The sequence below is a fragment of the Engraulis encrasicolus genome, chromosome 10, assembly GCF_034702125.1.
Source record: "Engraulis encrasicolus isolate BLACKSEA-1 chromosome 10, IST_EnEncr_1.0, whole genome shotgun sequence".
In the NCBI taxonomy this organism is placed as follows: Eukaryota; Metazoa; Chordata; class Actinopteri; order Clupeiformes; family Engraulidae; genus Engraulis; species Engraulis encrasicolus.
Window position 1 is genome coordinate 40249143 of NC_085866.1, and position 18700 is coordinate 40267842.

At 44.9% G+C, this 18700-nt stretch overlaps 1 protein-coding gene across 2 annotated transcripts in view; it reads right to left on the reverse strand.

The window, feature by feature from the left end:
- Window positions 1-18224, reverse strand: part of LOC134457081 (helicase ARIP4-like) — a 67265-nt gene extending 49041 nt beyond the window's left edge. Inside the window, exons 1-2 of one of the 2 annotated variants that reach the window (XM_063208854.1) lie at window positions 18062-18224; window positions 10606-10754 (exon numbers count right to left, since the gene is read on the reverse strand). In XM_063208854.1, coding sequence (XP_063064924.1) covers window positions 10606-10732 — 127 coding nt within the window. In that variant the 5' untranslated portion in view covers window positions 10733-10754; window positions 18062-18224. Of the gene's footprint in view, window positions 1-1924; window positions 2144-10605; window positions 10755-18061 lie in introns of those variants that run through there. The other variant, XM_063208856.1, reaches the window with a different exon arrangement.
- Window positions 18225-18700: the final 476 nt, after the last annotated feature.

Consider the following 18700-nt stretch of genomic DNA (forward strand, 5'->3'; position numbering starts at 1 on the left):
TTTGGATTTACGCCACTGTCTTTCAGCCCTCCTGCATTCTTGCTTTAGCAATATAACTGTGGGATTCTTTCTCCAAGGTGCTTTTTCACGTCCCACTGTTTTGATTTTTTCGGGGGCAATAACATCCATAATACGGGTCATCCTTGAATTAAAATTAACCATGAGATCATCTGCACTCTCTGAGGTTTGACTTTGGATCTCTGAAAGTGCTTGCTGAAAGAGTGAGGCTGTCTCACAGTTGATTATACGTTTTTTGACTGTAACAGATTCCCTTTGAACATGAGGGTACATAGAAACATCAGAAAAAATGCAGTAATGGTCAGAAAAGCCATAGTCTTTGACACTAGCACAAGCATTAAGGCCTTTTGTTATTATTAGGTCTAAAGTGTGACCTTGGTTGTGTGTTGGTCCTGTTAGTTCTTCAAACAAATAATTGAGGGTGATCAATTCAAGTGATCAACTGCAGGAAGTTGGAACAAGATTGAAATAAAGTTAAATGTGTATCTGAAATCTCTGTAACAATGCAATGATTGTAAATGTCAGTTGTGCTAGGCATGCATACTGTGACATGTGGCTGTGTGTAATGTACAAGCTCTGAGGACCAGCATGGATTGTAGTATTACATTTATATTATTCGTTGTACTTGGGAGTGTACTGTAAATATACTTCAAGCATACCTGTTATATATTTACAATACTTAATATGATATACTTTTTACAGACTTAAAATGTTCCAATGTAGTCCAAAGAAGCATGAAGTTAATATACTTTTATTGTACTTCTAGTAACAATAAAATGTTATAGAAGTGTACTCAAGCACACTATTAATGCCATACGAATGCATGAAAAGTGTGTTTGGAGCATACTTTCAAAAGTATGCTTGTAGTGCACTTAAAGTTGTCCAAAAGCGGTGCCAATTTAGCATCCTCAGTGTGCTGCAAGTGTGCTGAAGTACTGCTTTAGTAGTGCTTCAGCCCACTAATAGTGCAATGAAGCGCACTTTAAATCGCCGAAAATAGTACACTTTGTACTAAGTACGGTCAAAAAAAGTACACTTTAAGTATATGGGTTTTTCACCTGGGAACACTTCAACCTCCCTCCCTCCCTCTCCTCTCTTATCCGGCCTTGTTTCTCATATCACAATGTGACTCAAAGTCCCCCCACCGTACCCCGCCACCAAACAAGCACAGGCATTTTCCTTCCAACTGCAATGCTCTCCACCCTCACCCACACCGCCTTTCCCTACTTCCATCCCTTTTCAAACCTCAACGCCTCCGAAACCTCTAGCCACCCAAGCCCCAACGCCCCCCCCCCACACACACACACATTTACCCAACAAACCAAACTTCCAAACTTAACCTTCCCACCCCCCAAGGCATCTGACCTACTTTTGAGACAGCCCTAAATACCTCTCCTGAACCAGGGAAGCAAGAACAAGTGAGAGAGAGAGAGAGAGAGAGAGAGAGAGAGAGAGAGAGAGAGAGAGAGAGAGAGAGAGAGATATGAACAGAAGAGAAGAGAAGAGAGAAAAGAGTGCATACCCTCACATCCACCACACCACACCAAAGGCAGTCAACCTTGTGTCCTTCCCTGAACCAGCACAGGCTGTGACCCAACTTCAGCAAAGGAAAAAAGTACAAGAAAAAAAGAAAAGGAAAAAAGAACACAATGAGGACATATTCAAGAACACAAAAACAGGCCAAGTGAAAAAAGTTTGATTGCACACTCAGACAGCTGGCAAAGTGCCTGTGACTCTTATGCAAGAGCTGCACAGACACACATACATCACAAACAGAAAGCAGAGAGGCACACTACATATGCCAAAGACATATGTGCAGGCCTAAGCAGACTTGAACAAACAGATATCCATTGAGCCCATTTTTCAGCAGTGTTTACGATAAAGCAGACAAGGCATTAATACTCACCCATAGTCTTGAGCCAGGGCAAGAAGACACACAACTACATGCAGGCTTCAATGCCACAGGGGCAGGAAACAAGGCGGCAGCAGCACACACATTTAACCGCCTATACAGGCACAAACGCAACCTCTACAACCACTTGCACGTAGATACAGACACACACCAACTAGCCTCTAATACTTCCTAGTGAAGGTGTGCTGTGCTGTGCTGCGTGCGTGTGGGGATATGACTCAGGTAGGCTAGACAGAAGAGCCCCCAATGCTGGTCGGACACTTACAAAACAAATGTGTCGCTGGGAAAAGGGCCGACCTTGTCTGCCTGTCGCTCACCCCCCCTCCCTTCCCCCTGCAGCCTGGCTCCTAATGCGCACGCCCCGACCAGCGCAGGCACTGACGGTGACACAGAGACACACACTCCAGCAGATTAACTCCGCCCAGAACCCGGCTGGCTCCCAAAAAAACCCTTCCCCTTACCCTCCCTCTGCTACAAGGGTGTCTTAGGTAACTGGGGTAAGAGAAGGCAAACGGGCAAAAGAAAGGATACTTTGGGAGGATTGCTGTCTCTCAGTTGTATGTGTGCTGTTGGTGTGTGTGTGTGTGTGTGTGTGTGTGTGTGTGTGTGTGTGTGTGTGTGTGTGTGTGTGTGTGTGTGTGTGTGTGTGTGTGTGTGTGTGTGTGTGTGTGTGTGTGTGTGTGTGTGTGTGTGTGTGTGTGTGTGTGTGGTGTGGTGTGGTGTGGTGTGGTGTATGTGTGTGCACGCACACAATGTAAGGTCACAATTCAGCTGACCTGCATCCGGTTCAAACAGCCGTGTAATATCAATTACAGGGAGGAAGAGAAGAGGGGGCAGATAGAGAGAACAAGGGGAGAATGATAGAAGAGATAGACAGAGAGAAAGACAGAGAGAGAAAAACACAGAGAGAGAGAGAGAGAGAGAGAGAGAGAGAGAGAGAGAGAGAGAGGAGGAGGAGGAGGAGGAGGAGGACAATGTGAGTGAGGGAGAGTGATATAGACTGGGGTGGGGAGGAAGAGTGAGAGATGTAATGAAAGGGAGGGAGAAAGAGGAGATGTGCCAAGCCAGCAATTTTGAAGTCTGCGGGAGAGAAAAGAAAGGGCAGAAGTGGGTATTTCTCAAAGTGCAGTGTCCTAGCCTTACTAGGACGAGTAGCGCCCTTATCTCACGGATTTCGCAAAAGAGTATCCAATAACTACTTCTAATTGTAGTCGGAATTGGATACACCAGGCGCAAACGTGCGTTACTCATCCTAGCAATACCCAGAGAGTGAGAGAGAGGAAAAAAGGCTGGAGAAAGGGCTGTGATGGGTGGATAGAAAACACACAAAAGCAGGTCCCTACAGTAGACGCACGCACGCACGCACCTCTTGACTGTCTGGGCCTCCGTCCCTCTCCCACACTGTCTCAGCCATGTTTTCTTTTACATAATTGCCTTTGTGTCTGTGAACAGAGGGGGCGGCAATTGCCCACCAAAGCCCATGAGAGCCCAAGTACGTCAACAAAAAAGAACACATGGAACCTTTGGTAGGCGAGGGCATACAAAGCAAGGAAGGGAGAATCAATTAAATGCTGCATTGGCACCTCCACCTCTGTCCTGCTGTTTTCTGCTCATATGCAGCAATGACAATGCACTTCCTGCATGGTACGACACATAGACAGGCATGGATTGAAAATAGGCAGTCTATAATTGACAATGATGGGGAGAGTTTTTAATTTGGTACCCAGAGTTAGGGTGTGTGTGAGTGTGACAGACAGAGTTAGGGTGTGTGTGAGTGAGTGTGTGTATATGTACACAGTATATGCAGGTAAGCACTTTGAGTGTATACGTTTAAGAGTGTGTGTCTGAGACGATATTTTGGGTATGCTTCACCTCCCTCAAGTCTTAGCATCTGTCAGTGGATGACAAATGGCTTCTCCTGTGCTGTGGCTCTGTGACGCACTTCTCTTCTCCCCTACTCTCGTTCTTTCTGACTAGCACTTCTCTTCCGTGATTACATGTTTTTGTTGAGCTTTGGTACAGCTTTCGTTTTGATGATAATCCATGACCTGCTTTCTATGACTTAAGGAAGATGACTGAGTGAAAACCGATAAAGCGGGCAGAAATGGCAAAGCATAGATTCGGATGCCACCACCTCCATCTCCAATAGCTAATCAATCAAGCTAATCAGAATTCAGGATTTTGTCAAAATCCATCATTCCTTTCAAAATTGGAAGATATTCAATCAAAAGCAATACATTTGTATCATTCAAATATTACTATTTGCCAGTAGGTGACAAATACATCTCTCTAGTCCCTCAATATGACGGACTTCCCGACCTCTGCTTACCTTTCCTCTCCACCTCTCCCTCTCTTCATACCTTGCTGTGTTCATGAAATTGCATTGCATTACATTACACAGCTGACGTTTTTTTTTTTATCCAAAGCGACTTACAGGTCCCTTGTTCAAGGGCACTCCAGCGATGGATGGTTTGGGATTCAAACCTGCAACCTTCTCATTCAAAGACTGACTCCCTAACCATTAGGCCATTAGACTCCCTAACCATTTAGGCCACACCTGCTCCATGTTGCTTTTGCCTTGTATCGTGTAGAACACGGTGTTCTTCTCGCATCATCAATTGGTAGAAGTTTTATGACCATTATTCTAACACTCTGACCTTGGCAGGGCCAACTTGTTATACCTCCTGGCCGTTTACCAAAAGTGCTGACATACTGGACCCTGCTAACCACTTAGCAACTGAGTAGGTTGGCAGTGGAAGGTGATAACTTAATAACAGTGCTGTCGAGGAATGCACCCCTGTTCTGCTGTCTTCTGTCCACACGTGTGTCTGTCTATGGGAAAAGTTCCACCTGCCATTTACAGATTTTTGCTTGCATGATCACTGTTCAGGATGGAGGAATTTTGATCAAATCTTTTGCCAATACTCTCTAAATCAGGGTGTGAAATATACTAACAGTGCACATCCATTATAGCGTCTTGTTATCGCAGCTCGACGGATTGGATACCCCAGTGTCAACGTATTGCTACTACAGCTCACGTGGCCCAGGAGTTATACACAGGAAGTATATCAATCTACATTTCTAGCCGTTTTTATCGATATAGCAAACCAACTGCCCCTAAACTACAGTTCAATATGCTCTTATCGACCTCGGCACATGTGTTTTTTTTCACACATAGCTTGACCTCGTATTGTTATGCTTATGGTTGAGCATAATCATTTGAACCCAGGTACCATACGCACATGCATCATAGTTGTTTGTAATCTCTATTTTGTACATCCAAAAGTTCGATAGCTGTCAAAAATCTACTTTTACGGAGGGCACGTTTGTGATGACCACAGGTATCATGGGACATCTTCATGTGCTTAACAGTCATTTGGTAACGCAGTCCGGCAGCTGTGGCCATTTGCATAAACTTCAAGGTAGCTCAACTTTTTGACGTGCCGACGGTCCCACGCTCGCCGTACCGGAATCCCAACATGCTTTGTGAGCACGGCGATGACGATCTGCCGAATTTCATTGAAAATGAATTGAATCCGTTTGCATCAAATTGAACAATGGATGAGTACCGTAAGGCACGGGCTGTAGAGAAAAACAAAACATCTAAAAAAGAAGAAAGTTTCCTGCCCATTACAAAGTTGCTGCAGGTTTTCAATACTTGGAGAGCACTTATTTTGCTCATCATGTACAGTCAATGCTCTTGATATTTTGCAATTACGTTACTGGTCCGGCCTACGTAAGATCAAATTGGCTGTATGTGGCCTGAGTTTGACACCCCTGCTTTAAATGAACCATGAACTAACTTAGTCTTTGGAGGCCAACAAAATAAACTTCCTTGGCAGAGGAAAAAAAAGAGATGTGCCTAACAGCTCCATCTAGGGCACACAACACAGCATATGATATAGCGGTCACGATCGATCCTCACACTCTCTCAATCATTATGAGGCGTACTCTACAGAAAAGCTTGACTCACTAGCCTTCTGGAACATTCTATCTGGAGCAGCGAGAGAGCGAGATGAATGAGGGAGTGAGCGAGACAGACAGGCTGAGGGCCATCCACGCAAACTGGGCCAGTGGAGGGAGAGAGAGAGAGAGAGAGAGAGAGAGAGAGAGAGAGAGAGAGAGAGAGAGAGAGAGAGAGAGAGAGAGAGAGAGAGAGAGAGAGAGAGAGAGACAGAGAGACAGAGAGAGAGGGGAGGATGGAGTGATGGAGGATGGAAGGGTGGATGAGATGAGTGGGTGACTAAACCATCTGGGTTAACAAGGCAGGAGGATCTCTGCCACCGCCGCATGCTGGCGGCACCTGCTGAGATCAAAATGAGGCACCCCTGGGCCAAGCACTGGCTCCTGTGGGGAAGGAGAGCAACTTGACATGGAACGAATGGAGGGTGAGGGAAGGGAAGGGAGACAAAAAAGAAATGAAAGGAGCCAAGGCAACATAGATGACAGGGAAAGTGTGTGTGTGTGTGTGTGTGTGTGTGTGTGTGTGTGTGTGTGTGTGTGTGTGTGTGTGTGTGTGTGTGTGTGTGTGTGTGTGTGTGTGTGTGTGTGTGTGTGTGTGTGTGTGTGTGTGTGTGTGTGTGTGTGTGTCTGTCTGTGTGTCTGTCTGTGTGTCTGTCTGTGTGTCTGTCTGTGTGTCTGTCTGTTATGGCGACTGTGCAACCAAAAACAAGTGGGGGTGGCACTGCTCCAAGAGCAACATTACACGAGAGAGAGAGAGAGAGAGAGAGAGAGAGAGAGAGAGAGACAGAGAGAGACAGAGAGAGACAGAGAGAGACAGAGACAGAGACAGAGAGTGAGTGTGTCAAGGGGCAGAGGGATAACAACAGAACATAGGAACAGAGATAAGAAGGAAGAACAGCGATAAGGAGTAGAGTTGTGAAAGGGAGAGAAAGACAGAAGAGGAGGAATACAGGGCGGGCGAAGGTGGAGGGTGGGGGGCGTGCGGCCATTAGCTGGGTCAGTTGGTGCTGCCCTCACATGATTTGACCTTAATCCCCACACAGTACTCTAAATTGCACTGTGTGAACAGTATTTGAACCTAACTGTGCGTGTGTGTGTGTGTGTGTGTGTGTGTGTGTGTGTGTGTGTGTGTGTGTGTGTACCGTCCATCAATCACTCACTACAAAAACAGACCCCAACCAAATACATGCATGTATGCATACACACACACACACACACACACACGCACACACACACGCACACACACGCACCTAGGGAGAGCGTTGGTGGTGGTGGTAAAAGCAAGCAGAGTAGAGTAATGGGGAGGGCTGTGCTCAGTGGGAGGATCTTTCATAACGGGCTTGTGTAACGCATGTCACTGTGACAAACCCAAAAAAGAAGAACATCACAACAGAACACTCCATGTCACGAAGACCCCTGTCCAGAGTTCTCAGAGCAGAGTCACAATGACTTCTCCCGTCTTCTGTCACTTCTTTCAGCTCTCCTTTTCTCCCTACATTTTTTTCTTTTATACAATAGTTAGATCCGGTCAATTTATTTTGCGATATCTGATTGGATGAGACGCGTTCTACTGGCATTCTACGCGTCGGTAAGGAGGATGATGTCTAGGTGGACATCATCCTCGGAGACTCATCACACCTAATAATCACTCCGCCGTGGATAGAATGTAACCAGGGCCGCGCATTTTGAACTCGCCATCATTCTATCTCATAGTCTACTGCAGTGTTTCTCAACAGGGGTGCCGGGGCACCCTGGGGTGCCGTAGGCCCCCTTCAGGGGTGCCGCGGAAACGTGGCTGATAAATAAATTATGTAATATAATACATATTTGTCTAAATTGATAAGTTAATGTTGCTGTGTCCAATTCACATGCTGTGTGATCGTTTTTTTCCCCCACAATGTTCATGCCAATATCTACATGACCCTTTTACATAATGTGAAAAAAGATCAGCCCGGATGGGAAGGGGACTATGCATCTATTGTCGGGGTCTGTATTGTCAAAGGGTTCACGATTCAATGAGCATCACGATACACATGCCATGATGTGATTCCATCATGATGCATTGCGATTCATTTCCTTCAGTAAATGTGTAAAAATACAGCTTATTTGTCAGTTGCTGTGTAGTGAATTTATTTTATTCTATCATTATAACATCTGGGGGAGAGCTTCCATTACAACAGAAATATTACCTACTCCCCACTAAACAAAATGTGCCAGTGGCAAATTAAATTTCATCATAATTAAATAATCGATTGTCATGAATCGATGCAGTATATTCTGAAAAAAAAGTATTGTGATGCATCGTCATGACGATTCTTAGGCACACCCCTAATCTATTAGTCTCTTTATTCATCACTCACTTCATCCACCCATACGCCTCTACATTCATGCCTATGCTCTCTATCCATCATTCTAGCTGTTCTCACTCAGCTCTCAAGACCCAGCTGATCATGTTTAAAGCACACTTTACCCAATGTGCTCCATCAGGCACTGTGTTTCTGCACATATGGCTATGGTGACGTTCTGCTTGCCAAAGCACGGGTGCTCTGTAAACCTCTGGCCTCTGAATAAACCAACTGAGGAATCCGGAGGATAAATAAGGACAGGCCAACGGGTCTTGTGGGCTAAACCCAACGTTCTGGAGAAGTTTTCCACTCAGACCACATGACAAGTGCATTGGCAAACACATCCGCGCAGGCGCACGCACGCATGCACGCACACACACAGAATCACTGAGGGAAAAGTGTACACACCCACACACACACTAAGGGAAAAGTGTGCGCACGCATGCACGCATGCACACACAACTGAGACAAGGAGACTGGTTAATCCTGCTTCCCATCATGTGCCAACAGTTGTCCGAGATCCTGTTTCAGAACAACTGGGATTTCTCATTGAGAAGAGAAAACCCCACATCCATTCATTGTGCAATACACACCCACCCACACAGACAGTCATACAGTACAAGCAAATCTCATTCCATCCCCCCAGCTAACTCTTGCTAGAGGTAATTGACAATAAGTAAAAAATGTCTTGGGTGACAAAGGATTTGCAATGTACTGAACATTGCAAATCACTGTGATGATAACTTATTTAAACAGAGCGTGCCATTTCCTCTTTGTGTAACCGATCTCCTTTTTTTCACTCTGCTCCCGTGACTAGAAAAAATAAACCACTTTTGTAATGCTCTCGGGTTCTCTCATCATCCGTCTGACCACACCGCGATGAGATCAGACAATGACATGATAGAAAAGATACACCTAAGCACATGCAAATACACACATGCAAAGCTTTGGAGTCTGCAGAGCTGCAGTGCTTCAGAGAGATGTGACACTGTGACAGTGCGTGTTCACTTCCTTATGCATATATACTGTACCTTCAGGACATACTGGTGCATGGACAGTTCTCTGTGGTTATGCAACGGTAGCAAAAAAGGCCTCAAACTGCAGTATGTGGAGAGACCCATTATATATGACAGGCTGTCCCAAAATAAATAAAAACAGAGCGTGTGTTTTTTTAATTCATGTATTTTTCAATGGGTAATAAAACTTATATATTTGATTGTTTTTGTCACCACCTGCTCTCAAGATGACATTCATTTTGGTGTAGACACTGCTGACAATGTGAATTACACACAATTCTCTTGAAATCTGTGTGCATTCACTTTCAGATTTCACTTTCATTGGCTGCATTCACATATAAGTCCCATAGCATAAGCTTAGATTCCAGTCATCAGGTTGAGCATAGGTCCTGACAATGCATTAAGGTGATGTCTGAAAAACCCTATTACATTTTGAAAAGTATGAAATTTAATAAATACATACTCCACATTGATTATGCAGAGTCAGAGATTGTGCAGAGTCAGTCAAACACATACTCTATGGACATACACATACACACACACCCTCACATGCAGTGTTGGTCAGACCAGAGTAGCCTGGTTTCTACCAGACCTCTCTCTGTGTGTGTGTGTGTGTTTAGTAGTGGAGCTCACGAAGCTGCACAGAACTACAGGTCGGGCAAGAGCCGGGCAAGAGCCAGGCAAAGGCCAGAGGGGCAGATAGTCATCTTTGATTGCTCTTGTTACGAATTGTTATGCTGGTCGCACCTTTTCGGTTCATGAACACATTTACTGTTTCCCAGTCAGCAGACGGTACACAGTTTGAATTATATAACAACACAGCTATTCCACAATTACGCCATTTCCCCATTAGGCACATTTTCACCATATGTGGCTAACCATCCTCAGCTGCACACAGCTGTGTGTGTGTGTGTGTGTGTGTGTGTGTGTGTGTGTGTGTGTGTGTGTGTGTGTGTGTGTGTGTGTGTGTGTGTGTGTGTGTGTGTGTGTGTGTGGCCTAAAACAAGCTCCTGGCGAATATCGCAAAGCAACACTTAGGTAGTAGTTCCTGCAGCAGTGACTCTGGGATGGAACCAGAGTGCTTTAGCAAAGAACGACCTGTCTTCCATCATGTTCATTTGACAATGTGGTACTCGAGTGATGCCTACTGACATCTAGAGCTACTTTGTTGTCGTGGTTTGTGAAAAAAAGACAAGTTTTGGAGGCTGGCAAAGGAACTTCAGATGTGGTTTTGACACAAGTTGATAAAAACACTGGAATGATTGTTGAAACATTTTTAGGTGGAAGACAAAACCCCTACTTGGGGCTGCTTCTTCACATTTTTGTAAATCAAAATGTTATTTGTTTTTACCATTGGTTTCGTCTTCATCATCCCCGTCGTTGAAGTCTTCCTCAGCGGTCTGGTCTGCTCCGTCCAGCTCCTCTCCGCTGCTCCCCCAGTCCTCCAGGTCTCCACTGCAGATCTGCTGTGCAGCCATGCCGCTACCTACACATCCTCACCTGCAACCAAGAGCACAGACTACACATCATACAATGAAATACACACAAGGACGTGCATGATTGTATACAGCCCACACACACACACACACACACACACACACACACACACTCACACACACACACGCACACGCACACACACGCTATTGTGAAAAATGTCTGCAACCATTCCTTAACCTTCAGACAAGTCAACATCGTTAGGGATGCACGATGTATCGGCCAGATGTATCGGTATCGGCCGATATCGGTCGATATTCAACACATCGGACATCGGTCTGATGGGTAAAACTGGGCCGATGTTAACGCCGATGTTTTTTTTTTATATGTTACGGTTCTAAAGGAATGGACTTGACGATGACTTTCACTGTTTGTCTTCTATTTTGTCTCTATTTTTGATCTAATTATCACAGGGAGTTAAAAAGTGTTTTTGGAAATAAGACGACATTCAAAAATTCTGTTTGTTTGCATCATTGTCATCTCTTTTTTTTTTAAAAAGACAGAAAAACATCGGTATCGGTTAATATCGGTCATCGGCCAAAACCGCAATATCATAATCGGATATCGGTATCGGCCGAAATTTTTGACATCGTGCATCCCTAAACATCGCCTTTGGAATTCAAAGAGGGACAAGGCACAATTGTGTTCTTAAGGACTGTGAAGTAATTGCTTTTCATGCAGACCAGCCAAAGTGAGAAAACCAGAAAAAAATCAGGAAAGAGGCATTGAAGGAGAGAGAGAGAGAGAGAGAGAGAGAGAGAGAGAGAGAGAGAGAGAGAGAGAGAGAGAGAGAGAGAGAGAGAGAGAGGAGAGAGAGACAGAGAGAGAGAGAGAGGAGAGAGGAGAGAGAGAGGAGAGAGAGAGAGAGAGAGAGAGAGAGAGAGAGAGAGAGAGAGAGAGAGAGAAAGATAAACTTTTCACACAGCCTATAGTGTACACTGGTCTATTAAGGACACTATTTTTGGTCACAGCACAGAGACTGCCACAAGGACATTACAGACTGCAGCTTAAGCATTTTCAAAATGTTTACCAAGAATTGTATGCAGACAAGAATTGTGTGCATCATCAGTTGTTTGTCCAATCAAACAAGTGAATGTGTGTGTGTGTGTGTGTGTGTGTGTGTGTGTGTGTGTGTTTAGGCGGGTGTAAAGGGTGGTTTATGCCTCGAGATCAGCGTCACTGCATCATGATGCAGTGAGCCGCGCAGTTAACGGAGTGAAGCCCCCCCCATCACGCAGGTACTCTGGGGCACCTCCCCGAAATTGTGTCTCGACGCAGGGAGCGACGGCGTGAAAGGGCGAAAATAGGTCTCTGATTGGTCCTCTCGACCAGCCTGCTCTGTCCTCGAGTCGAGAACAAGCGCTACTTCCTTGTTCTAACCTTCGTCGGTCTACGGACTGTGAGCTCTTCATTAAATAAGTTGCCCGTGCTTTGTTGTTTGATTTATTTACACGAACCAAAGACAGCACATGCGCTTGCAAGTTACGACGCTGAAGTTATTTGGACAGTTGAACAGTGGTTCAGAGGTCGAGGAAACATTCCGCTTCGTCCTCGACAAATGAGCCACTTCTTTGTTCCAAACTACCACTGTGGCTGCCAGTGCGATCAAACATGCACGTGATATAAAGATTTAATGTTTCATTTTCAATCTCGTCGAGTCTGTGATGCTAAATAACAACCGACACGTCGAGTTTACTCTTTGTATTGAAGGCAGTTTCAGCGTGGAATGACATCGCGCAGACCGTGCTTCAAAACAGGGCATAAACCAAAATTAACTGCATCATGGCTGCGACAAGCTCACTCTGTGGCACAAGTAGGAAGCATAACCCGCCCTTAAGAATGTAGGTGTTCGGCAAGGTGGATGGAAGTTGACGCAGAGACAGAGTTTGGTCAAATGTTCAAGAGTTTACTGAGTTACCCAAATCAAATACAATACAAGACAGTATTTGGAGAAGGCGCGTTCTGGCTCTCCGATTGTCTGCAAGCTGGTTTTAAGGAAAGTGTCGCCCTACTTCTAATTGGTTATTCCTAAGTGTCCCCTTGTTTATGATTGGTTCTCTTTAACCTGTCCTTCAGCCCTATCTTGAGGTCACCTAACCTTACTTGACAGTTTTGCGAAATCTGGAAGTGTGGTCAGGATGTATTGTGGTTATTCAGGCCCAGACATCTGCTGGTACCCAACGGTTTTTAGGGAACTTCCTACATGATGTCTGGTATCGGTCTAAGATGATCTATTAGTTGCTCAACTGTTCTGTATTTTAGCTGTATCCTGCAGTGCCCTCTGCATAACCTTGTTTGACCTTTTTCTGTTAGTGTATGCCCTATGCCAAAGCTTACATGTTACCTGCCTATATTTCTATTATATTTCTATTATTCCTACAGAGGGCAAAGGTAAAAAACCTTGACTGGAAGGCACCTGACCAAAATTCCACTTAGTCTGTAAAAAGAATGGCTCACGCTGAAACAGAGAGAAGTGAGGGAGAAGAAAAGAATAGGAGGAGGAGGAAGGAGAGAGAGAGAGAGAGAGAGAGAGAGAGAGAGAGAGAGAGAGAGAGAGAGAGAGAGAGAGAGAGAGCTTAAAGACGGCCTTTCATCTTCTTAAAAAAATAGAAGACCGAAAAATAATAAGGAGAGCGGTGAAAGGAAAGACAGCAGCTTGCATAAGATGGGCTTACATAAGCGCCGGCTAATGCTTCTATTACTTACCAGTAAAGTTATACAAGATATGCACTGCATCTCTCAACATGCCAAACACACACACACACACACACACACACACACACACACACACACACACACACACACACACACACACACACACACACACACACACACACACACACACACACACACACACACACACACACACACACACACACACACACACACACAAATATAGGAGGCCCTGTCAAACACACATGTATATCATCAGCCCTATCCCATAATGACAGTTAAGGGCTGCAATTTATTTCCTCCCCCGAAAATTGGACCCTCATCCTATAGGCTACACACAGCTGCACGTAACATGGATTTTCACATTAAAAGGGTGAAAAAAAGAACACGAAAAACAGAGAATCACACAGATTCTGGTGAAGCAAGTACACAGACAAGCACACACACAAACTCTATCTATCTATCTATCTATCTATCTATCTATCTATCTATCTATCTCACACGCACGCGCACGCGCACGCGCACACGCACACGCACACGCACACGCACACGCACACGCACACACACACACACAATGGAACATTAATGGAGCGGGTACACCACCTTGCATCGTGCGCAATGAATGTCATGAACTAATGGGCCACTTCAACATGAGGGAGCTGTTTTGCAAGGCCACTCTCAGATATGTTTCTCAAATCACCTGCTTTGGCTTTTAGGGCAGGATGTTCACCCACAAACACACAACACATGAAAGCCCACATGCCCTTTTGTTGTGGGGGTGCTTCACAGGGACATCTCTGCACTATCTATCTAGCTATTTATCTTTCCATCAATCCATCTCTCCATTTATGTCTCTCCCTCTCTTTAATGGAAGTCATTTCAGAAGCACATTTGTCATCCACCTACCTAGCCTGCTTATTAAAAAAAATAACACTGACAATTAATTTGTGCCATCGCACAGGGCATTAAGGGACAGCTCCACAACAAAGAGGCCTCACCTACTCTGGAGCTGACAGCCTTATGCTTTGAAAAGACATAAATCCTACAGAGTAAAAAAGAACATGAATCATCTCTTCAGAAAAGTTCTCTCAGGTCTCTCAGTGTCCTTTCCTGAAGCTCCAATTCTCCGTTTTCACATCTTTTCCCACTATGTGGCGTTTGATTAAAACACACACACACGTACACACACGCACACACATGACAGTGTCGAAAAAGCTTTTCAAACAAGGCTATTTAAGGCCTGAGGCTCTTAATTTATCCCTCACAACCTTAACCTGCTTCCATAAACAGTGTTGACCTGGTATAGGAGGCTATTTGTGTGGCTAATCCATACCCACTACACAAGCATGGTCACGAGGGTCAACTCCATGCAGGTTGAAGTCCTTAAGGCCAACCATGGGATCGCACAGCAGGAGTGTTCCTCAGAGTTATGAGTGGTGGCCTGGGGAGTCCAAAAAGGGTTACTGTTGAGAAATAGGTAGGTCCAAAATGTTCTGTACTTGGCTAGTCGCTTGGGTGGTATTTTAAGGAGAGACAACAATTGATGGAAGTGTCCATCTTACCAGGTCCAGAACGTGACACAAACATAGTCAAAGCTAAAGTATCGTCAAAGCCAGTGGAAGCAACAACCCCTTGAAACTGGAATAGTTAGAATGGGCAATACAAGAATGAACAGCTAAATATGTTTCGCTTTGGACCTTCAAGATGGATATTTCCATTATACAGTACTGGGGGGGACTGTTGTTGCATATTTTTTCATTTCTGTTTTTTGTGTCGTTTCACAAAATCATTCCGACATCACCCGTCTAAAAGGCAAAACTATCCACTTTGGCGTTGACATTGTTTGTACTCCTTCTACCTAGCAATGTGCTGCCAGTCTCTAGCCAGTCCTATAAGAAGTGAACGTGGTGGTCTTTCCACAGTCAATATGGTGTGATATGCACACACGTCAATAACACTATCAGCCACCAGGAGAAATCCTCTCCCACGACCCTTTAAAGCTGGCACCAACCCACCCCCACTTGTTTTCTTTCTTCCATCTCGCTGCACGGCACAACTCTGATGTTCTCCAGCTCCCAGCTCCCATACCCAGCAGTGGCCGTGGGGGAGGGGCCGTGCTCGCGTGCTATCTGGGTGAGCCGCCGCTGGGATACGAGCATGAAGGGACTGGGTCATCGAGTGCACGGGGTCAGTAAGGGCATGTGAGAGTACTCCGGGAGAAGGTGTACAGTTACTAGGTGCGCCTTTTGAGTTGAGAGGGAGGAGATTTCCTAGGCGAAATAGCAGGTACATGAAGTGGGCTACTGGACCCGGGTGGGATTTCAGAGAACAATGGAGAGCCTGTGGAGATGCCTAGATGTTACTGAAACTACTCCACACACACGCACGCACACACACACACATGCAAACACACACACACACAAAATGGATGTCCCAAATAAAAGTGCTCCTGTTCGCAAATGTAAAAGGAAGTCTGCCGTCCACATCTAATAAGCAATCCAATAAATGGACGCAATCCAAAACACAGACAACCCCCTTTGTATCAGCTCCAATGTCAAGTCATTTTCAGATGATGGCAGATGATGTAGTGGGCCAGTGAGTCCAGTGAGAGAGCAAAGGTATGCAAGCTTTTCCCCACACCACTACCCAAAGCCCTGAGAGCTGTATGCTAATTCAGACACAAATCCTGGCTGGCCTCTGTAAGGCAAGCTGGACTGAAAAGCCTGGGCGGCATTACAAAGATATTCCACTCTTGGGCTTAGTTTAGTTTGCCAACCTTGGCCACACATCAGTCACACTGTCCCAAAGGGAAAGGGGACCAGGTCTCCCAACATGTCAGGGAGATCGTGACGGGAGATGTTCCCAAACTCTGGAGACAGGAAGGAGGTGAGGGGAGAGGGTGGATGAGGTGAGGAGGTGGAGATGGCGGATGAACGTCAGAAAGATTTCTGGTTAAAAGGTAGCCTGACAAGCAGGGCATGTATAATGTGGTATATTTTTTTAAGTGAGGGGTTGTTAAAACAGCTGACGTTCAGTTTGGTTGCCATGAGCAGGAAGGAATTTAAAAAAACAAGGAAAGCAACACAGTAAACACAGGTTTCCAAGGCCCCGAGACCAATCAGTTGAGGTGGGAGTCAATTTGCAGGTTGGCTCTTACTTAATGATGTCAAGGCAAAGTAAAACAAGGCAAAAAGGAAAAAGGTAACTGAAGTGGGGGGTTACATGTGTCTGCAAGTACCAATAGTATCTATCATGTGTGTTGAGTATGTGCGCACACAGCAAATAGATTATGCTGGCTGCCCCAAACAAAATGAGGGGGGAGCAAGTAAAAATCTAAGACTCCACTTCCAGTAAACAAAACAGTCAAGTCAAAAATAGCGCTTACTGACAGGAGATGACACAATTTGGGAAAATACGTATGTCTTTTCTTTGAGAATGTCAACAGTCTTCTGGACAAAATGACTGAACATGACACACTGTCTAGAATTCCAGGTACCAAATTGGGCAAGAATGACAGGGTTTAAAGCTAACAATGTCCCTTTGCATACCTCGCTCATAACTCTTTAATAAATCTCAGTGTGTCCTGACAGTTTGATGTTCTCAAAGAACCCCAGTTAAGTGTTGCTAATCTCACACTCCAGTACAACACTCCAGCTTCCTTCCAGTTTCGACACAAAAACCTACCTGCCAGACACTTTCAACACACCAACTAGATAAAATAACTAAACTAAAATAAACCAACTAAAATAAACATGCATAAAGAAAACACACAGGGCTGCCCAGAGTGCCCACCCACCAGTGAACTCGATGAACTACTGAGGAAAATAACACACACTTACACCAACAAAGGCTTTACAACAAAGTAGCAGAACAAATCAGTTTAGAAAGCAACATTCCCAGCAATACGATAGGGTGAAGAAAACTATACCACTCAAACCATAGGCTACACTTCTTGCGTAATGTACCAAAATGTAACGTCAGAAAGACACATTTGGCTGAGATGTTGATCCAAGTGTTCTTGGTTCATGCCAATGAGGTATAAGTCAGTGGTTCATGCGTTACAGCTGTCAATTGCCTAGTGGAGGCTCTTCTACTTGTATTTAACTCGGACTAGTTGCTGAACTTATCATTAAGATACATATCTGCTTACGTCGCATAAACATAGCCATATAATGCAACAGACATCACCACTGGAACTAGTTCTATACCACTATACTCGCGAGCGCGCAATGAACACAACCAGCATGGCGTTACCTAAATCAACCTTTTTGCACTTCCTACTAGAAAGGGCATTTCACTCAAAGACAGATGCCATTTTCAGTTCAAACCTGAAGAGTTAAAGTGGGAAGAGAGGTGTAATATTCGAGTTCTGTTCTACATACCTCGTCCAAGGTAGACGCGAATACTGTTACAAAACATGTTTCATAACATGATGTCAAGCGCTGCTGTAATGGCAATGCAGCTCGCGCCGGCTGGCTTATCGCGCACTGCTAATGTTAGCGTCTATTGTCCACAGCTGACACAGTGACCAGTTGAAACAGAAATGCTTCGGTGTGGTTTATCGTGCCAGAGTCGAGGCGTGTACGAGTACTTTTTCCCACAAAATGTCATGCACAATTTGAAGTGTAGAGCGTTCTTACCACACACAGTGACTGACACAGAGCTCCAACACTGTATTGTTAGACCATCCGTAATGTGGGGTTTCTTTCATCAGTTTCAGAGAGAGCAACGGCGATGGCGGTCCCCTCCAGGAATTCAAAACCGATACGAAAGTTCCGGGCAGGTCACAGCCGAAAACAGTTCAGCCGGAGAGACTCATGCGAGCGATGGTGTAAAAGGTGACAACATGACACGTGTCAACAGTTTAATATTAATGTTGATGGAAAAAAAGTCTACCGTCGGCCGACTTGCACCGCAAAGAAGCGTCTGAAGACAGTGAGCTGAACAGGAGCTAAACTGCCTTGTTTTTCTCTCTCCACCGTCTATAGCTAATGCTCGGTGAACTGAACTCCGTGACATGACCTATGCCGAATAGAAGTCGCGATACGCGAATGTAGGCAGTCATTCTCAAAACTGTCTCGATAGAAGCACTTCAGTTTTCTGCCATGTGCATTTATGTGAGAGGAACCAAACCAAATACTGCAATATCATGTGTTTAACTTTCTTGTGACACTATTAACGCACAGCATAGACAGAAGTAGCCTACTTTGTATCTATAACGCCAAGCAAATTGAAAATATGGATGAGATTTGCTGTTTACAGTGACCCAGTTGTGGATG